The 19,494-nt window shown below is 35.3% G+C and overlaps 1 protein-coding gene across 6 annotated transcripts in view; it reads right to left on the bottom strand.

The window, feature by feature from the left end:
• Window positions 1-19,494, bottom strand: part of Elf1 (E74 like ETS transcription factor 1) — a 108,315-nt gene that overhangs the window by 42,922 nt on the left and 45,899 nt on the right. For 4 of the 6 annotated variants that reach the window (XM_077795208.1, XM_026399558.2, XM_026399564.2 and 1 more), the window contains exon 2: window positions 11,192-11,491. In XM_077795208.1, the coding sequence (XP_077651334.1) occupies window positions 11,192-11,263 (72 nt within the window). In that variant the 5' untranslated portion in view covers window positions 11,264-11,491. Of the gene's footprint in view, window positions 1-11,191; window positions 11,492-12,041; window positions 12,117-19,494 lie in introns of those variants that run through there. The other 2 variants (XM_026399559.2, XM_026399561.2) reach the window with 2 other exon arrangements.

Here is a 19,494-nt window from a genome sequence, read left to right as displayed (position 1 = left end):
ACTGGGTTATTTATTTTTCTGGTGTTAAGTTTTCTGAATTCTTTGTATATCCTGGAAATTATGCCTTATCTGAGGTACTGATGGTGAAGATTTTTTACCAATCAGTATGATCTCTGTACATGTTCTTGATTATGTGAGAAAGGTACTCTAATACATTGTTGGTGGGACTGCAAACTGATGCAACCACTATGGAAAGCAGTATGGAGATTTCTTAGAAAACTTGGAATGGAACCACCATTTAACCCAGTTATCCCACTCCTTGGTAGACACCCAAAGGACTTAACAACAGCATACTATAGTGATGCAGCCACATCCTTGTTTATAGCAGCTCAACTCACAATAGCCAAGATATGGAAACAGCCTAGGTGTCCTTCAAGGAATAAATGGATAAAGAAAATGTAGTATATATACACAATGGAATATTACTCAGCCATAAAGAAGAATGAAATTATGGTATTTGCCAGTAAATGGATACAACTGGAGAATATCATGCTAAGTGAAATAAGCCTATCCCCCCCCCAAAAAAAAAAAACAGAAGCCGAATATTCTCTCTGATTTGTGGATGCTAACCCATAACAAGGGAGGGTGGGAAGGGGGAAGAATAATAGTCCATTGGGTTAGACAAAGGGAAACGAAGGAGAGGGCAAAAGAGGGGATTAGGAAATATTAAAGAGTAAATTCTAAATAGAATTAATTGTCATAACTTTCCTAGCCTTGATTTTGTATACACAACCAGGGTAACTCCACATCATACATGACACAAGAGTAGGAACCTAAATAGAGTAAGTTATACCCTATGTATGTATATTCTGCCAAAATAAATTCCATTGTCATGTATAACTAAAAATTTTGAAAAATCTTTAAAAGAAATGGAAAGATAAAAAAATTTTAAGTCATATAGCAAAACTAAGAAATATCATAGGTTTCAAATGTTTAAAGGAAGCTATTTATTTATTTATTTATTTATTTATTTATTTATAGGGCTGGGGATCGAACCCAGGGCCTTGTCCATGTGAGGCAAGCACTCTACCAACTGAGCTATATCCCCAGCCCTAAGAGAAGCTTTTTACAAAATAAAACAGCATATTTAGAAATAAGAATAGAATGACTTTTTTTCAGGGGTGGATGTCAGAGATTGAACTCAGGTGCACTCAACCACTGAGCCACATCCCCAGCCCTTTTTTAATTTCAAGACAGGGTGCTAAATTGCTTAGGACCTCACTAAATAGCTAAGGGTGGCTTTGAGCTTGCAATCCTTCTGGAGCCTTACCCTCCTAAACCACTGGGATTACAGGTACTCACCACTGTACCAGGCAACAAACAGAATTACTATTGATTTACCCAGCAATGCTGTTCTAAGCAACTGAGTACCTTCTGAGAGAACTGAGGTTGCCAATTCCATTTCCAAGAGAAAATTTACCACCATGAATCTCATTTTTTTTAGAAGTGTGCCCTTTTGAAAAGTAAACAGAATGAATAGAGTCAACATGATATAACCATACAATGAATTATTATTCATCAATTCAAAGGCTGAAGTACTGACACACAGTACAACACAGATGATCCTTCAAAACATTAATGCTTAAGTGAAAGAAGCCAGTCACAAGACAGTACATATTATATGATTTCATTTATAGGAAATATATAGAAATAGAAAGTAGATTCGTAGTTCTCAGGGGTTGGGAAAAGGAAGAAATAGGATACTGACTGCTAATGTATTCAGATTTATTTGGGGGATGATAAAGTGTTCTAAAATTTAATATGGTGATAGACACACAACTATGTGTATGGACTAAAACCACTGAAACCACTGATATTTATTTATTGTATTTATCTATTTTGCTGACCCCAGGGTTTCATGCATGCTAGGCCAGAGCTCTATCACTGAGTTACATCCTCAGCCCTCTTAAAAGTATTTTTATATTGAGTCAGGGTCTTCTAAATCACCTGGCCTGGTCTCCACCGTGTGATCCTCTTGCCTCAACCTCCCCTCTTGGATCACAGGTGTACACCATCACACCTGGCAGAATTGTACATTTTAAGTAGATGAGTAGTACTACACTAGTTTGCTTATCGACCTATAATTAACTAGAATGAATAATGCTTTTTCCCCTACTAAAATGCTGAGTGAAATAATTTCCCTACATTTGAAATTACTTTTTCACCCCTTACATGTCACACTGGCTAGTATTATTCAAATAATGATTGAAGGCTCAGGCTGGGTTACAATTCCCAGCTTTTTACCAGGTACCTTAGAGTTTACTTTAAGATAAGTTTAATATCTAAAGTTCTGGCTCTGAATGTTAAAAAAAAAAAAAAAGAAGAAGAAGGAGAAGGAGGAGGAGGAGGAGGAGGAGGAGGAGGAGGAGGAGGAGGAGAAGGAAGAGGAGGAGGAGGAGGAGGAGGAGGAGAAGGAAGAGGAGGAGGAGGAGGAGGAGGAGGAGGAGGAAGAGGAGGAGGAGGAGGAGGAGGAGGAGGAGGAGGAGGAGGAGAAAAAGAAAAAGAAAAAAAAAAACAGCTCCAAGCTTTTTCCTTTAGTAACTATGCTATTACAGGCAAGTAACTTCCCTTCTCTGGCCTTAATTAATTTTTTGTAAAATGAGAATGAGAGTACCTCACTCTCTTAGACTGTTATAAGAATTACATAGGATAATTCTTATACAAGACATAGCACAGTACCAGGATAAAATGCTCAGTAAATATTACCTACTAAAATTCATATGTGAATATTTCTGGAGTCCACCACACAAGTCTATATGCTATCTTATGAAATAATCTCATCTAGATTCTTTTCACAGTAACAATTATCTTCCTTACTTCCAAAGTTGGCAGGGAAAGAACTCAGGCCAAATGCTAGACCACAACAGGGTTGTCCCTTCACTTTAAGGTTAAGAGGGCTATAAGCAAGATACAAGTCAGATTTTCTCAAAAGTAATCAAGCTAAAATATACAGAATAGAAACAAGGAACCTCTGTATGTTTTATTCCAAATGACTCAGTTTAGGGATTTGATAAATCTGGTCTGCTACGATTTTAAAAAGAAAGCAACCAAGTTAGAACCTGGAATTTTATGTAAATATCCCACTGTATCCTTATACATGTTAATAACATCATTCCAGCTTCCAGCCTGCCACATCTCTGGTGCTAAACAAATTATACACAGAACACTATGAGTTGACATTCCTTCTTTTTTATGAGGAAACCTTGGTCTCTGACTTCAAAAAATCTTACATTCCTGTCTTGAAAAAATAGCAGGTTTTTATGATCTATACTCTATACATTTTCTCACTCTCGAACATGTAAATTGAAGGTCATGAATTTGAGGGCCAGTCTCAGGAAATTAGCAAAACTCTGTCTCAAAATGAAAAATAAAATTAGCTGGGGGTGTAACTCAGTGGTAGAGAACCCCTGGGTTCACTCCCTAGTACGGGGAGTGGGGGTGGAAAGGAAACGAAGAAAGAAAAAAAGATTCTACTCTAGTTTCCTAAGAAAGAGGGAAACACTATAAGGATATTAGTTTTTCTAATAGTAATAATAATAAAATCAGAAAAACTATTTTAATTACATTTTCAATAACTATTTTTTAAGTGGTACTTGGGATCCAATCCAGGACTTTGCCCATGCTACATCCCTACCCCTCAATAACAATTTGTAAAAGCGAGGTGTTATTCACTAAACATGTACAACAGAACAGTGTCCAATATTATAAAAAAATAGTTCATGATATTGGCACCAAAACAGACATGTAGAACAATGGTACAGATTAGGGTACACAGAGACAAACCCACATAAATACAGTTATCTCATACTAGGCAAAGGCGCCAAAAACATACATTGGAGAAAAGATTGCATCTTCAACAAAATGGTGCTGGGAAAACGGGAAATCCATATGCAGCAAAATGAAATTAAATCGCTATCTTTCACCCTGCACAAAACTCAACTCAGAATAGATCAAGGACTTAGGAATTAGACCAGAGACTGTGCCTAACAGAAGAAAAAGCAGGCCCAAATCGTCATCATGTCAGCTTAGGACATGACTTCCTTAACAAGACTTAACAAGTGCAAGAAATAAAACCAAGAATCAATAAATATGATGAATTCAAACTAAAAAGCTTCGTCTCAGCAAAGGAAACAATGTGAAGACAGAGCCTACAGGATGGGAGAAAATCTTTACCACACGCCCAGACAGAGCACTACTCTCCAGGATATATAAAGAACTCAAGAAACTTAACACCAAAAAAAAACAAATAACCCAATCAATAAACGGTCTAAGTAACTGAGCAGACACTTTTGTTTCAATCCCCAGTACCCAAAACAAAGAAGATATACAATTGATCAACGAATATATGAAAAACTGTCAAACAACTAACAATTAGAGAAATGCAAATCAAAACTATTCTAGGGGCTGGGGTTGTGGCTCAGTGGTAGAGCACTTGCCTAGCTGATGCAAGGACCTGGGTTCAATCCTCAGCATCACATAAAATATAAACAAAATAAAGTCATTGTGTACAAAAAATAAATAATAAAAAAATAACTATTCTAAGGAGACTGAGGGTGTGGCTCAGTGCCAGAGTGCTTGCCTAGTATGTGTGAGGCTCTGGGTTTGATCCTTAGCACCACATATGAAAATAAATAAAATAAAGCATGATGTCCATCTACAACTATAAAACAAATATATAAAAAATTTTAAAAAACTATTCTCAGATTTCATCTCACAATGGCAATTATCAAGAATACAAGCAACAATTAAGTGTTGGCAAGGATGTGGGGGAAAGGTACACTAATTCATCGCTGGTGGGACTGAAAACTGATGCAGCCACTCTGGAAAGCAGTATAGATATTCCTTAGAAAACTTGGAATGGAACCACCATTTGACCCAGCTATCCCATTCCTCAGTTGTTTTAGTCAACTTTCTCACTGCTATGACTTAAAGACCCAACCAGTACAACTGTAGAAGAGGAAAAGTTTTTTTGAGAGCTCACGGTTTCAGAGGTCGATAGACAATTCCATTCGACATCATGGCTGGAGAGCCTGGCAGAAGGAAGCAGCTCACATCATGGTGGATCAAGAAGCAGACAGAGAATCCACTTGCCAGATACAAATGTATATACCAAAACCACACCCCAACTCCCACCTCATCTAGCCACACCCTACCACTTCAGTCACCACTCCATTAATCCCATCAGAGATCAACTGATTAGGCTAAAGGTGTAACTCAATCATTTCTCCTCCAAACCTTCTTGCATTGTCTCACATGTGAGCTTTTGGTGGACACCACATCTAAACCATAACATCGGTCTATATCCAAGGACTTAGAATCAGTATACTACAGTGACACGGTCACATTAATGTTTATTGTGGCTCGATTTCTCAATAGCTAAACTGTGGAACCAACCTAGATGCCCTTCAATAGATGAATGGTTAAAGAAAATGTGGTATATATACACAATGGAATATTATTCAGCCATAAAGAAGAATGAAATTATGGCATTTGCAGGTAATTGGATGAGGCTGAAGAATATCATGCCAATCGAAGTAAGCCAATCCCAAAATGCTAAAGGCCAAATGTTTTCTCTGGTAAGTGGATACTGATCCAGAAAGGTAAAGGAGGGTAAGGGAAGAATGGAGGGACTTTGGATTGGGCAGAGGTGAGTGAGGGGAGGGGAGGGGAGGGGAGGGAGTGAGGAGGTAGGAAAGATGGTGGAATGAGACAGACATTATTACCCTATGTACGTGTATGATTGCACAAATGGTGTGAGACTGCAGTGTGTACAACCAGAGAAATGAAAAATTGTGCTCCATTCGTGTACAATGAGTCGAAATGTATTCTGCTATCATGTATAATTATAAAAAATTTTTAAAAGAATCTATGAATATTTGTTTCTGATCTTGAAATCACAGAGAAATGACAATACTGCATAAAATGAGAATGTGAACAATATGTCCCAAGAAAATGTGTACTATAAATATAAAGCTAGAGGAGGGGCTGGGGTTGTGGCTCAGTGGTAGAGAGTGTGTGAGGCTCTGGGCTAGATCCTTAGCACCACATATCAATAGAGGTATTGTGTGCAACTACAACTAAAAAAAATGTATGTTTAAAAAAAAAGTTAGAGGAGCTCAAAATAAAAAGGACTAGGGATGTAATTCAGTGGTAAAATATCCCTGAGTTCAATCCCCAGTACCAAAAACAAAACAGAAGACAACATATACTATAGTCAAGAAAGTTGTAGAGTAAGTTACCACTTCTCATCAAAGATCTTCTGACATGATAAGAACTATAACTGACCACATATATATCCCAAATCATTTGATCAACAGATAAGTTTTATCTTTTTTATAAAACAGATTTTTTTATCATGCCAAATGGATGACACTGACAATAAGTATTATAGGAATAATAGAATCAAGCTGTTAACTCCTAAAGTATTTGTTTTAGGATGAGTATCTGGAAAAAGTGGGTTTTGTTTCAAAATACTGAAAGACAATTAGGATTTAAACATGCCACCAGTATAAAATGTGGGAAATCATTCCTGATCAGTGAGGAAGCAAGCTTTTGGGGAAATCATACAGTAGACTGGCAAAAATATGTAGTATAAGAAATGAGAGCATGGCACACTGTGAAAAGCTTCTAAAGGTATTTGGATTGACTATGCAATCACCAGAAACCTGCTTTCTCTGCAACACCTCACCTTGTTCATCTGCAGAATAAACTGATTACCCTTCAAGATCTAGTTCAAATGCAACTTTCATAGTGAAGCTTTCCCCAAATCCCAATGCAGTCAGTAAATGTCTCCATTCTCTGTGACCCCAGCACTTTGATTTTACTTCTATTGTTATATTGAGTAGTGATTCCCAAACAATGCATGAAAAAAAATCACTGGGCATCTTGCTAAAAAAAGCACAAAGTAGGAGGTTCAAAGTTACCCTTTAACCTCTAGGAAACAACAGTCAAGGCAAGTCAATTTATAACTTGAGAAACAAAGTCCTAAAATTACCTTCTTATATTGTGATAAGCATCTATCAAAAATATTTGTTCTGCATGTCATAATTCTTCTTCTTCCACCTTACAACCTATGTTCATTTGTACATGACAGAGATTCACTGAGGTGTACTTATGTAAGTACATAGGAAAGTTAGGAAAGACAAGTCAGATTAATTTCTGTCTTTCCTATTTCCTGTCTACTTTTAAAAACACCTTGTGGTGAAGGTCCTAAAACATGGGATCATTTCCAGATGAGAATCCATAAGTGATTGACTGACTTGCACAGTCCAAGATTGTTAAGCAGATTACTTCCATCAGTATCAAGGCAGAAATGGATGCTGAAGTCCCCACTGCAGTGCCTAAGTCAGCTATTTTAATGAACTGATTATCAGTTATTTAAAAAAAGAAAAAAACAAAAACTGAAGAAACATAATAATATGTCAATAATATAAAAAAATATTAAACTATGAGGTATTTTTCATTAAATTAGCTTCTGAAATATTTGTGTACTGTCATGTTTACTTCTATTAGAAACTTGTATCCAAAGCTTCCTTATTTCAATTTCCTTATTTTCCTACATTCACCAGGCAAACATACCTATTTAATGAAGTCAAACCAAAGCACTTTCACATAAAAGTACACTGAATTTCAATACTGATGTTCTCCCACATCAGTGCAAGAATTTCATTTCCAGCTAGAAATATCCCTCAGTTAAGAATAGCAAGAGCAGCTGGGCAGGGTGGCCCACACCTGAAATCCCAGAAGCTTGGGAGGCTGCCAGGAGGATAGTGAGTTCAAAGCCAGCCTCAGCAACTTAGCAAGCTCTAATCAACTTATCCAGACCCTGTCTCTAAATAAAACATAAAAAGGGTTGGCTGGGGATATGGCTCAGTGGTTAAGCAACGTTGGGTTCAATCCCCAGTACAAAAAAGCTTAGTATAGAATTTTAAATGTCAGAATCAACAGTGTTTAATGTTTCTCTTTCCAACACCTGTCCCCCTACCACTATCTCTACCTGAAAGAGTTCCAAAACAGTTTTGAAAACAGTACAAACTTATGTGAGAGAAAATGATCAATGTGCTGGCAAATAGACATTAACAGTGTCATTATACAACCACAGACCAATATTGAAAACAGGAAATTCTAATCTGGTGCCTTCCAACAGTGATTTTATAAACAACCAACCAATTAACCAATACTGAATCATAAAACAGAATGAATTATTTTTAAAAGAAATATTTTATTTTGAAAAGTTAAAATCCCAACAGAATTTTTATGTAACTTTATAAGCTGATTCTAAAATTCATACAAGATCTCAATTCAGGGGTGAGTATCCTATAGACATCAAATATAATGTCACATTATTTTAAGTGATACTGGTACAATAAAAAATAGCTCAATGAAACAGAATATATTAATTAGTAAGTTCAAACCTGAAGTCTGTAATATATACATAGACACATGAGAGAATGATACTGCTCAGTAAATATCAGCTATGTGTAAGTTCTAAGAGCTCTTTGTAAGTATCAACTCATTTAATTCTCATAACAAAACTACAATACAATTTAGGTTCTATAATTTTCATTCCCATTTTGTGGATGAGAAAACTAAAGCACAGAAAGGTTAAGGAAATTGCCCAAGATCACACAAGCAGTAAAGAGTGGAGCCAATATTTAACCCAGGAATTCTGACTCCAGTACCTGAGCTCTTAACCACCACTAACACTAGATAGGGTTTACTGCCTCCCTGAATAAGAATTTTCACTGCAGTACTGTATATAATATTGTATGTAATGTATATAATATTGAAATACAGCCATTATCAAAGACTGGTGAAATAAACATTCATAGTACAGAAAAATAATACAGAACCAATCAACACACACATATAATATTTTATCATACATTAAGTGAAAACAAGTCACAAAATACATTTAGGATAATGTCATCTATATCTTAAAAATAAATTCTGCGTGTAGTTTTGTAGGTATATAAAACCCACAACTAGTTCATACTAGTTTCTTCTCGGGAGGAAAAAAGAATTAAGGAGGGGCTGGGGAATGTGGCTCAAGCGGTAACAGGGTTGCCTGGCATGCACGGGGCTCGCCGCCTGGCATGTGCGGGGCGCTGGATTCATCCTCAGCACACATAAAAATAAAATAAAGATGTTGTGTCCACCGAAAACTGAAAAATAAATATTAAAAATATTCTCTCTCTCTTTAAAAAAAAAGATTAAGGAGTAAGGGTGAAGAGAGATTTCCACTGTTTTATATATTTTTATATTAGGTGACTTCTTTTATAAATAGCAAGTGATTACTTTTATATTAAAAACAAGCTGGGTGTTGTGGTACACATCTGTAATTCCAGCAATTTGAGAGACGGAGGCAGGAAGACTGAAAGTTCAAGGCCAGCCTCAGCAACTTAGTAAGTCCCTAAGAAACCTTAGCTAGACCCTGTCTCAAAATAAAATGAAAAGGGGCTGAGGTTGTGGCTCAGTAGTTAAGTGCCCCTGGGTTCAATCTCCAGTACCAAAAACATAAAAAACAAAAACTAACTAGCAAATAAACAAGGAGGTAGAACCATAGGTCAAATAAAGCCAATTACCACTGGTTCTAACCTCATGTGAAGCAATTAAGTTTTTGCTATGCTTATGATTGTACATGAGAAAAACTCTGAACCTGGTCAATAGTTTCAAATATTTGGGCAATGATTATAATACAGTAAGATTGTCATGCATCACTCCAAGAAAATACGACATCATTAGTGAAAGTCAAACTGCTAGAGGTTCAAGTTGTAGCACCACTATTTGTTAGCTATATGATTCTGAGAAAGTCATTTAATCTCTTCGTGTTTCAATTTCCTCACTATAAAATGAGGACATTAGTATTTATCTCATATAGTTAATATCTGTAAAGTCCTTGGATAATACCTGCCCCAAACTAACATTGGACAGATTCATTCTGTCCACTGAAAATTAATAACTTAATAAAATACAGGGCTGGAAATATAGTTCAGCAAGATCACATACTTAGCATGCATGAGGCTCTGGGTTCAACACCTCATCATCACATTAAAAAAAATAGATATTTGTATATGCTGATATAAAGCTAACAGCACCCTGACCACAGATATAAGATAAACAAAGTGCTTTACACACACAGGTATATAAGTATTTTTTGCAAAATTTTTTATAGCTACATATATGCATGTATAAATATGATACTACAATGTCAAATGCATTTCTCATGGTTAAAAGAATGTCAAAGCTACTGCACTAGAACACACCAATGAGTGGCTAAGGCCTCTGTCCTCTGCTACCACATCCCGAGATCAAACCTCACCACATCAAGCCTAGAATCTATCACAGGATCTTTTCTAAGAGATGGCACAGTAAACACACTGTCTTCAAACCTTAATATATACAAACATCCTGTCTTAAAACAAATTCAAAACACTTTCTTCTCCTAAAATGATTTTTCTATTATCTCTAGATTAAATTCAAATCACTATTAATACATTTTTAATTGGAGCCAGGCAATTCTCAAACTATTTTTCTACCTAGTTGAAGCTCATCTTGCTCTTTAGATAAGCTAATCCAAATTATCACCTCTTTTAGGTTTATTTATAAATTTTTTATTCTGCCACTTCAGTGAACACTACAAACAGCTAAGAAATTATCATGTCCTAACCAAAATTAAAAATCAATTTTAGGATTTGTAGTAGCCATGTTTGTAGAACAAAAGCATGACATTATAATTGGCCTGTTTAAGTAGTCAGGATTAGGCTTATTTAACATATAAGTCAGTCATATTAGGAATATTTTAGACCCACTGGTTCTCAAAATATTTTTCCTAGTAAAATGAATCTAACTCATTATTTGCACATCATGTATAAATTCAATGAAAGCCAATTTAGAAATTCTTCAGTTCAATCCCCCTATAAATGATGAAATTCAAATCTAGAGAAGTTAAGTAACTTCCTCATTGTCACATGCTTTACACCGAAATGATGTACAATTATGTACTGCTGGCATTATTTCATCTGCTAGAAAAAAAGAATACAGTTATAAATATTATTTAAAATCATATTACCTCCAAATATTCTAATTTTGTGACATTCATAAAGCTCCATCTTTTAAAGAAAGTAATTTTCTGATACAAATGAAAAAACTAACAAATTTATTAAAATTCAGTTTTTTTCAGGTCCCATACCTGTTGTTCATCCTCCATGACGTTACTAGCAAATTCAAATACTAGGTCGTTTTGTTGGACAACAGCAGCCATAATAAAGCATTCCCCTTAGATCCACATGAGAAATATTCCAAACAGATTCAAGTTATCAGGCCGTAGAATCCAGTGAGAAATTGGGTAAAACTCCTCAGCCAAGTCTGTGAATTACCGTATACCCCGGTTATCTTTAAGGAAGGTGCTTCGATTTTTCTTGGTTCATTGATAATTCTAAGCAAACAGAAGCAATTTTTCTGAAATTTTTCTTTTCTCAAGCTTCCTGGCCTGAAAAAAAAAAAGTTTAAATTAGTTGTGAAAAGGCAGCCATCCATTTAAAATATAACCAAAGCACAGTATTTCCAAAGCGTTTTGTTGTTACTGCTGATCTTCAAATAAAAATCAACATGACTAATTATGTCTTTGTTAGGCTTATTTTTATTTAAGTTAGACATAAATTTCTTTGAAGACTTCATTTCTGCCAAGATCACCCCTTATTACCAAAAATGAAGTTTCTCCTTCTCTCAGTTAAACTTAGGTTAAAGTACTGAATATTAAAAAACAAAAATTTAAAAGTCCAGCAATAATGAGGTTTATAGCCACGATAAAGGATATACAAGCAATTTCCTGCTTTCTACTAATCCAGCAAACCACCTATATCAGAACTGCTGCTCTATTTCATAATGCATATTATGTATATTTTTGCCTTTAATAGAAACATTCAGACAGCATCCCTGTTAGGTCTAATAATATGTTAAGAATTAAGAATCAAGTACATTTAAAGTTTAGTAAATAACATTTTAAGAGCTTTTTAAAATAAGCAGAAATTAAAGCCTACTTTTTCTGTTCTTTAAAAGGCTTCTGATAATTAGAATGCTTTAAGAGTTACCATGCTTACAGCCCCTCTTCAGTGGCTTCTTTTTTAGTGCACTACAATGTATTCTTATCTCTAGCAAAAGGCTGCAAGCAACAGGAAGGAAACAGCACTTGACCACGTCATGGCAAATTAGAACATGCAAAGAACTGCACTTTACAATAGTAGAAAAACAGAAACGCAACTTAACAGCAAAAAAAAAAAAAAAAAAAAAACATAGTGAAGACAGAAATGCTTTAAAAATGCCTAGCAAAGATGTATTTTTTTAAAAAAAAAAAGTTACCACTACTAACAGAAAAAAATGAAAACTGATTTAGGTATTTACTACAATTTTGTTAAATATTGAATCAAATAGTTATGGCCATAAATGTGACATAAAAAGACAAAGATATTATTTTAAATTATATTAAATAATATCTAGTTCTCTGAAATAGCCTTTACCATTTTAATACAAATATTTTAAAAAGAAGTTGACTCCAAGGAAAGTATGGCCACTAATTTTCTAAAAATTTTAAACAGGCAAGTTTGGGGATGAGGCTGACATGGTGATTCAGTTTTCCTGAAACAGCTAGCTATATGCTAGAAAAATAGTGTACTCCATTTCCTAATTTCAGTAAAACCGATTTCCTATATATTCTAGGTTCTAGGCATCCCCATAGAATACTGTGACTTCCATAAATTAAAGTAAAAATTAGAGTTAATAAATTAATTCAGATTTTTACTCACTACACTCAGTTCCAACCCAATAGTTTCCAACTACCCTCTGCTCTACTCCTTTTAAGAGTTCAATTCCAACATTGAAAAAGTATTTTTAATACATTCAGTAGTTTTTGAGCAATGCACCATATTTAGAGGAGAATTTTTTTTCATTTTAAATTGATCATAGATAATATAAACTTGGGACATATATTTGGCCTTGCACACACATTACTTGTACTATCTTTTCCCTTAAATTATCCTACAACCCAATCCTGCCCTTATAGGACTATTCTCCATGTTCCTCCACGCAAACTACATTCATTCGTGTCTCTCTTATCAACTTCTATTATTACCCATGCTTGGAACACCACTCCCTCTCTCAACACTACATCATATCTTTTCCATTCTTCAATGCTCAACTCATGTACCATTTCTTTCACAAAGCCTCGCCAAACTTCTGTGCCTCAACCTGTAAGCACTGCGCCCTTCAAAAACACAGTACTTGACAGGCACAGGCCTATAATCCCATTAACTCCAGAGGCTGAGGCAGCAGGATCTCAAGTTCAAGTCCAGAGCTGGGGAAGTAACTCAGTGGTAGAGCGCTTGCCTAACATGCACAAGGCCCTGGGTTCACACCCCAGTGATGCAAAAAAAAATAAACAAAAAAGTTCAAGTCCAGCCTCAGCAATTTAGTGAGATCCTAAGCAAATAGCAAGACCCTGTCTCAAAATAAAATATAAAACAAAGGCTGGGAATGTGGCTCAGTATCCCCAGGGTTCAAAAATAAATAAATAAATAATTTAAATGAAGTACTTCTGATAATAAGGAACCTATTATCCTCAATATAGAAACACACAGTAAGAAAATATAACCAAGGATGATTCCTGACCCAAAAGGTTTTCTAGTTTAGGTTAGGTTAGGTTAAGTTAGGTTCCAAAAGGCTGTTCCAAAACCTGTTTGTTCATAAATACAAAGTGACACTATACTAACCACCAATGTGAATGGTCTCTGTAAAGTTTCACTTTCTTTTCCATTGCAATTACATATGATTTCTTAGCAACATTTCCACAGCACTTCCACACCTGGTAAGTACTGTGTTTTAGAAGGGAGAAATTCTCATGGGTTGAGACATAGAAGTTAGAAGGCTTTATGAAAGAGATGGCACATTGTGTTTTAATAACTGTCACTGATGGGCTGGGGTTGTGGCTCAGTGGTAGAGTGCTTGCCTAGCACGTGTGAGGCACTGGATTTGATCCTCAGCACCACATAAAAATAAATAAGAGATATTGTGTCCATCTACAAAAAAAAACTAATAACTGTCTTTGAAGAATCACAAAAAATAAGAATAAGCAATAAACATATCCACATCTTAAAGCACATGCTAATAATCAACAATAATAAGCCAAGACTAAAATGGTTCCTCACCATCAGTAGGTCATTTGTTGGGGCAGAAAAAGATAACTTAGTTCAGGTACATAGCTTTTATTAATTTGTATACAGAAGTTCACAAAATGAAAATGTATAATTAAAGGAAAACATTTTATTGGCTTAATCAGGTTTCTGTTCTTTCATCTTTCCTGCTCCTCTTCCTCTATTCTGTATAAATTATATTCCCTATGGCATCAAAGTGTTCTTGGGAATAAATTTTGTCACATAATCCAGAGTTATCACTTGTACATGTCAGAGATATTTCAATAACACAGGTATATTAAAATTTTTCAGTAACAGACAAAACTGAAAATCCAAATCAGTGATTCAGTTTTTCATCAAATAGACTGAGGGACCCAAGATCTCAGTCTGCAAGCAAAATAGAGTCAGAAGTAGAATTCTCACTACCTAAATATAGTAATTTTCCATTACTGTAATATACAGTCTTACCTCAATCTACCCAAATCCTTTATGCTGTAATAGTTTAGAACATATATTTAATAAATGCATAATCAAATTTAAGGGGAGGAAAAAAAACTCCATCTCTAATTCAGCTTCTGATCTCCAAAAGCAGTCAGTAAACTATTAGACAAGCCCCTCAAAGTCACTGCATTTCTAAAATATGCCCAAAATTAAATGTATCATATTTCCTCAAATGTACTCTAGTATGGGACAAATATAGGTACTAAAATTGAAAGAGGGAAATGGTTTCTGTTCTAACCTAATAAACTTTAAGGTCCACAGTAAATATTAAACTTATTTAAATTTACCCATCATTAATATTTTGTTTCAGAAACATTTTGCTATATTAATAGTTCTTGAATGTGTTTTCACAATATAATTAAGTAAGAAGGAAAAAGATAAGTGAAAACTGCTCATTCACCACACAGACATAAGTATCAATTTATCTGCATGGTTTTAAGAAGTAATCCAGTAAGGCATAATAACTCCACAGACTGGATCCTGATATCTTTCAGCTGGGTCAGTATCATACTCTTGTTCTCTAGGAAGACATGCCACAGGAAAACTAAGCAATAAGATTTCTTTTTTATTTTTAATTTTATATTTTTAGTCGTGGATGAGCCTTCATTTTTATTTATTTATTTTTATGTGGTGCTGAGAATTAAACCCAGTGTCTCACAAGCTAGGCAATCGCTCTATCACTGATTGAACCAAAACTCTAGCCAAGGTTTTAGATAATTATGGCATAAAGGTAAAATGTACTAGCTAAGAGTAATGAGGTGGCTGAATGAACACCCTGACTTTAAAGTATTCAGACAGTGTTCATGTTTATAATAAAATAAAGTAAATTAGTCCATGGTATCAAGAAAAACCACACAATTTTCAAAGGGTCTCAATATTCTCAATCTAAAATTGTGAAATCACAGGATTTTAGAGCTGAAAAATACTTAAAGATCACCTAGGACAACACATTTATTGAAAAGAAAGAATGGGATGGGGATACAATTAGGTGATAGAACATTTGTATAGCATACACAAGACCCTGGGTTCAATTCCCTTGCCACCCCCCAAAAAAAGAATTGGGGTCTAATGCAATCTGATTTGTCTGAAGATACAGAACCATTAGTAGAAAAGAAAGCAAAAGTGAACCAGGCTCCTTGTACCCCTATATTTTTTTAAAATGGAATTTATTTATTTATTTTATATCTTTATTTCATTTATTTTTATGTGGTGCTGAGGATCAAACCCAAGGCCTCGAATGTGCTAGGCGAATGCTCTACCGCTGAGCCACAATCTCAGCCCCTCATATAATATTTTCTGCAACCTCTTGATACATGTGATGAATCACTGTCAACCATATTTTTACCTGAACAACTGATTTACTTAAATCAGTCTTATTATTATTGTTCATTTCCAAGTCTACCATATCATATAGTCTTAACTTTACATCTTCACCCAGGCTAAAAAGTGAAAAAGGAAACAAGATTTTTTGTAAGGTGACCACAAATAATAACTCATTAGAATACTTTAATAAAACAGATTTTTAGTGACATTTTCCTTTCCAGTTCCATTTATTTTATTTTTCAGTGCTGGGGATAAAAACCCAGGACCTCACATATGCTGGGCAAGGGATCTACCACTGAGCCACAACCCAGTGCCTTAATTTTTTTGAGAAAGGATCCCACTAAATAGAGAATCTTCTATCCTGCCTTAGCCTCCCAAGTAGGGTGGATTACAGACTTGTGCCATCTGCATCCAGCTCTTTCTAGTTCTTCAAAAGCAGTATTGTTGCTATCTATCATTTACATCAAAAATGTGGATACTGAAAAGACCATTAAGAAACATACCACAATGTAGTTAGAGTTAAGTAATGAGATTTGAACTTCCCCCAAGAAAGGATATTAAGTGTCTCAGTCCCTGCAGAAATAAAAGGGGGTACAGTGCGGGGGGCCAACACTAATTTTGAAAAAATACCATATTATAAAGCCCTCTGTAAATTATGTACAATATACATAAAACAGAGGAAAAACACAAGTGTCCAAAACATTTCTCACTACACTTAGTATTCTCATAACTTAATTTAAATAGAAAATTATTCTAAACTACAAACTTCAAATTTTCAAAGAATCTAAGTTCAGAAAAAGTTTAAAACTATGTCTCTGGGGGCTAGAGGAGTAGTTCAGTGGTAGAGCACTTGCCCAGCACACATGAGGCATTGGGTTCAATCCCCATAACTTACCCCACAAAAAATTCCTAGAATTCATATATGAGCCATGTATAGCACTGCTATCTTTAAAGCAGCAATTTTGCATAACTACTTTAAATTTAGACATTCTTTACTTTAAATTTGGCATTCATTAATGGGATGGAAGGGCCCAGAGGGGAGAGCAAAGTACCCAAAACTATTAAAAGTATAGTTTGCTTTCATGTAAATGAAGCACAAATTGATGACTTTTGTATACAAAGTCTCAGTCAGGGGCTGAAGGTGTAGCTCAGAGGTAGAGCTCTTGCCTAGCATGCATGAGCACTGGTTTTGATTCCAAGTAACCACCTCCCCCACCCCACCCCACCCTCCCCCCCCCCACACACACACACACAATCTGTCTCAGACTTCTGGTAACCCACATTAAAATGAAGCAGGTCTTCCCAAACTTGTCTGAGCTCACCTTAGTTTCAACCATGTTAATTAAAAAAAAAAAAAAAAAAAGTATGATCAAACTAAAAAACTAAACAGTCTGTCTTCTGTATTCTTTGCCTTTTTGCTGACACTCAGTTGAACAGTTCCAAGAGTCTGAGAGCAGGCCACAATTACTCTCCAGACCTGAAATTCCAGTTCTTTCACATAGTTCTCCACTTTCTATCATTGGCCACTTGGTCCACCTGGTGTCAGATTACAGTCAGGCTGCATCTACAGCACCTTGCAAAACAGACAGATTGCATTCCTAGGCATACCTAGACCTGTCCATACATGTGTTTAAGATTAACCCTTTTTTTGAGCATGTTCTGAAAGCAAGAGAACTTAAAACTAAAAGAGAAATATCTACCCGTTAGCAGATAATTTTCACTCTGGTCATGAAATAAGTTTAACTTCTTTCCTGGCTCAAAAAGTCTGAAAGTAGCCAAATGTAGTAGCACACATCTATAATCCCACCAATTTAGGAGGCTGAGACTAGAACATGACAAATTCAAGACAAGCCTCAGCAACTTAACCAGCCTCAGCCTGAGCAACTTAGTGAGACCTTGTCTCAAAAACAAAAAATTTAAAGCCTTAAAGTTATGATCATGAAACATCATTAATTCATGCTTCTCTTATGCAAATTAACAGATTGGAAAAACTTTCTTCCTGCCAGCACCCTAAATCTCAACTCTGGGGGAAAAAAAAAAAAAAGACCCCTATTCATAACATGCTAAAATGTGTAAAATGTCCTTATCAGCACAACCTGTTATGGCAATTAATGATAAAAAAAAATCTCTCCAACAAACAAGAATTAACTTCAAGGAAATTCTGTTTCATTTCTGTGGCTGTTTATTCCCCCTAGTTAACATTTTCATCTTGGTGGGTGAGGCAAGTCTCTAGTGCAATCGTTTCCCCATCTGAGAGGGCAAGATTCCCATCAATAACTGCATTAGGCTCTGGCATTGACAGAGAAAAGTCAAGGATACATTGTTTAAAAGTATCTCCAGGAGATTTCACTGTGACTGCCTTCCCTTCCTCTAATTCCCACTTGGCACAATACTCTTCTGGTAGAAACTGTTCTATCATAAGAAGTTCTACTCTTAGAAGTAGACAGACATACTATTAGCTGAAAGAAAATTTTCAAGATCATATAAATCATTTAATAGACACGCCCTACATTATTAGGTGATAGCTGCTTCTTGTTTTCATTTGATTTGCCCTTACTAACTCTATTCTAGAGTTAGTGGTTTTTCACCCTTGAATAGGAGCCATTTACCAAAAATGAAAATACAATCAACTTACTTCTCTACTTAAAACTAACCAATGGCTTTCAATGCTGATAGGAAAAACTCAAAATTCATTATCAGGATTTAAATTGTTCATGATATGACAAACGTTTAAGGAAACTTCACTCAGATTTGTAAGATAGGATATGTAAAAGGTTTTCTTACACTGGAAAGGTAAAGAGGATATACCACAGATGAAACCTAAACATCCACCTCTAAGCTTCAGTAGTCAAGACAGTGAAGTATTGGTAAAAGAAGAGACAAATAGATCAATGGAACAAAATAAGAGACCAGAAACAGATCCACATAAATATAGCCAACTGAGCTTTGACAAAGGAGCAAAGGCAGTCCAATGGAGAGAAGGTAAGTCTTCTCAACTAGAACTGTCTATATGTTAAAAAAAAAAAAAGAATCTAGACACAAAATTAAAATCCTTTGTAAGTATTAATTCAAAATGGATCACAAACATGAATGTAAAATGTAGAAATTGTAAAACTCACATAACACAGGAGAAAACTAGATGACTATGGTTTTGAGATGAGAGATATGATATCAAAAATAGGATCTATGAAAGAATTGATTAGCTGGACTTAATTAAAATTAAAAATTTTTACTCTCTGAAAGACAATGTGAAGAGAGTAAGACAAGCGACACATTGGAAGAAAAATATTTGCAAAAGACACCTGCTTAAAACTTAATGAAAGAATCAAAGCTCAATAATAAAAGAATCAACAACCCAATTAAAAAATGCTCCAAGGAGGGACTGGGGTTGTGGCTCAGCGGTACAACACCCACCTAGTGCGTGTGAGGCACTGGGTTCCATCCTCAGCACCACATAAAAATACAACTTAAAAAAAAAATGCTC

This window comes from Urocitellus parryii, chromosome 2 (assembly GCF_045843805.1).
Source record: "Urocitellus parryii isolate mUroPar1 chromosome 2, mUroPar1.hap1, whole genome shotgun sequence".
NCBI lineage: Eukaryota > Metazoa > Chordata > Mammalia > Rodentia > Sciuridae > Urocitellus > Urocitellus parryii.
The sequence above is the reverse complement of the archived record's forward strand: the minus strand, read 5'-3'. Positions and strand labels throughout refer to the sequence as shown.